Source organism: Equus asinus, chromosome 17 (assembly GCF_041296235.1).
Source record: "Equus asinus isolate D_3611 breed Donkey chromosome 17, EquAss-T2T_v2, whole genome shotgun sequence".
Taxonomy (NCBI): Eukaryota; Metazoa; Chordata; class Mammalia; order Perissodactyla; family Equidae; genus Equus; species Equus asinus.
The window spans coordinates 36,599,489-36,600,889 of record NC_091806.1 but is presented as its reverse complement, the minus strand read 5'-3'; the positions used below and the strand labels follow the sequence as shown (position 1 = coordinate 36,600,889).

Here is a 1,401-nt window from a genome sequence, read left to right as displayed (position 1 = left end):
CACGGATCTGTCACCTGTGTTTCAGTGGCCACAGTGATAGAACCTACCTGTTTGGATGACTGAGTCAAAAACCTGGGTCCTCTTCCACTGGTGGCACAGAATTGCAGGCACGGCCACATACATAAAAGATGAACTTCCTCCCCAGGAAAGCATCAGACGCAAGTGACAGAAAGACAACAGTAGATTTCATAAAACTTTCTTTAACTGCACTTTTATTTCTTCCAGAGATATACTTCAAAAAGGATCTGGGACCCAATGGAGCAGGGAAATTATACCACAGTGAAAGAATTTATTTTCCTGGGAATTACCCAGTCTCGAGAGCTGAGCTGGGTCTCATTTGTCTTCTTGTTTTTCGTGTACATGACAACTCTGATGGGAAACCTCCTCATCATGGTTACAGTTACCTGCGAAGCTCACCTTCACACTCCCATGTACTTCCTGCTCCGCAATCTATCTGTTCTTGACATCTGCTTTTTCTCCATCACAGCGCCTAAGGTCCTAGCTGATCTTCTGTCAGAGAGAAAAACCATCTCCTTCAGTGGCTGTGTCACTCAAATGTTCTTCTTCCACCTTCTGGGAGGTGCGGATGTTTTTTCTCTCTCTGTGATGGCATTTGATCGCTACATAGCCATCTCAAAACCCCTCCATTATATGACCATCATGAATAGGGGACGATGTGCTAGCCCGGTTGTGGCCTCCTGGGTGGGGGGCTTTGTCCACTCCATTGTGCAAATTTCCCTCTTGCTGCCCCTCCCCTTCTGTGGACCCAATGTTCTTGCCACTTTCTACTGTGATGTCCCCCAGGTGCTCAAACTCGCCTGCACTGACACCTTCACTCTGGAGCTCCTGATGATCTCTAATAATGGATTGGTCAGTTGGTTTATATTCTTCTTTCTCCTCATATCCTACACAGTCATCCTGAGGATGCTGAGATCTCATACCGGAGAGGGCAGGAGGAAAGCCATCTCCACCTGCACCTCACGCATCACTGTGGTGACCCTGCACTTTGTGCCCTGCATCTATGTCTATGCCCGGCCCTTCACTGCCCTCCCCACAGATACTGCCATTTCTGTCACCTTCACTGTCATCTCTCCTTTGCTCAATCCTATGATCTACACCCTGAGAAATCAGGAAATGAAGTCAGCCATGAGGAAACTAAAGAAACGACTATGGCATTCAGAAAAGATTTAAATTCTATGAGGATGTGCTAACACTGAAATTTAAAGATAGATATTAAATTTCACTTCCTCAAAATGTCCAGAGATCACCTTAATGCCAAGAAGAAAGGGGCATCTATGGATACCATGGGGTCCTAAAAGAGGCTGGTCCTATAGTACGTACTGGGGACCCATGGGTGATACCGCTTTAAGGTGAGACCCATTATGTCTTCCACTACTCGCT

General features: G+C 46.5%; 1 protein-coding gene across 1 annotated transcript; it reads left to right on the top strand.

The window, feature by feature from the left end:
• The first annotated feature begins 255 nt into the window (after positions 1–255).
• Positions 256–1,191, top strand: LOC139040772 (olfactory receptor 4D9-like). Its single transcript, XM_070487769.1, has one exon. The coding sequence runs from the start codon at positions 256–258 to the stop codon at positions 1,189–1,191; it is 936 nt and encodes a 311-aa protein (XP_070343870.1).
• Positions 1,192–1,401: the final 210 nt, after the last annotated feature.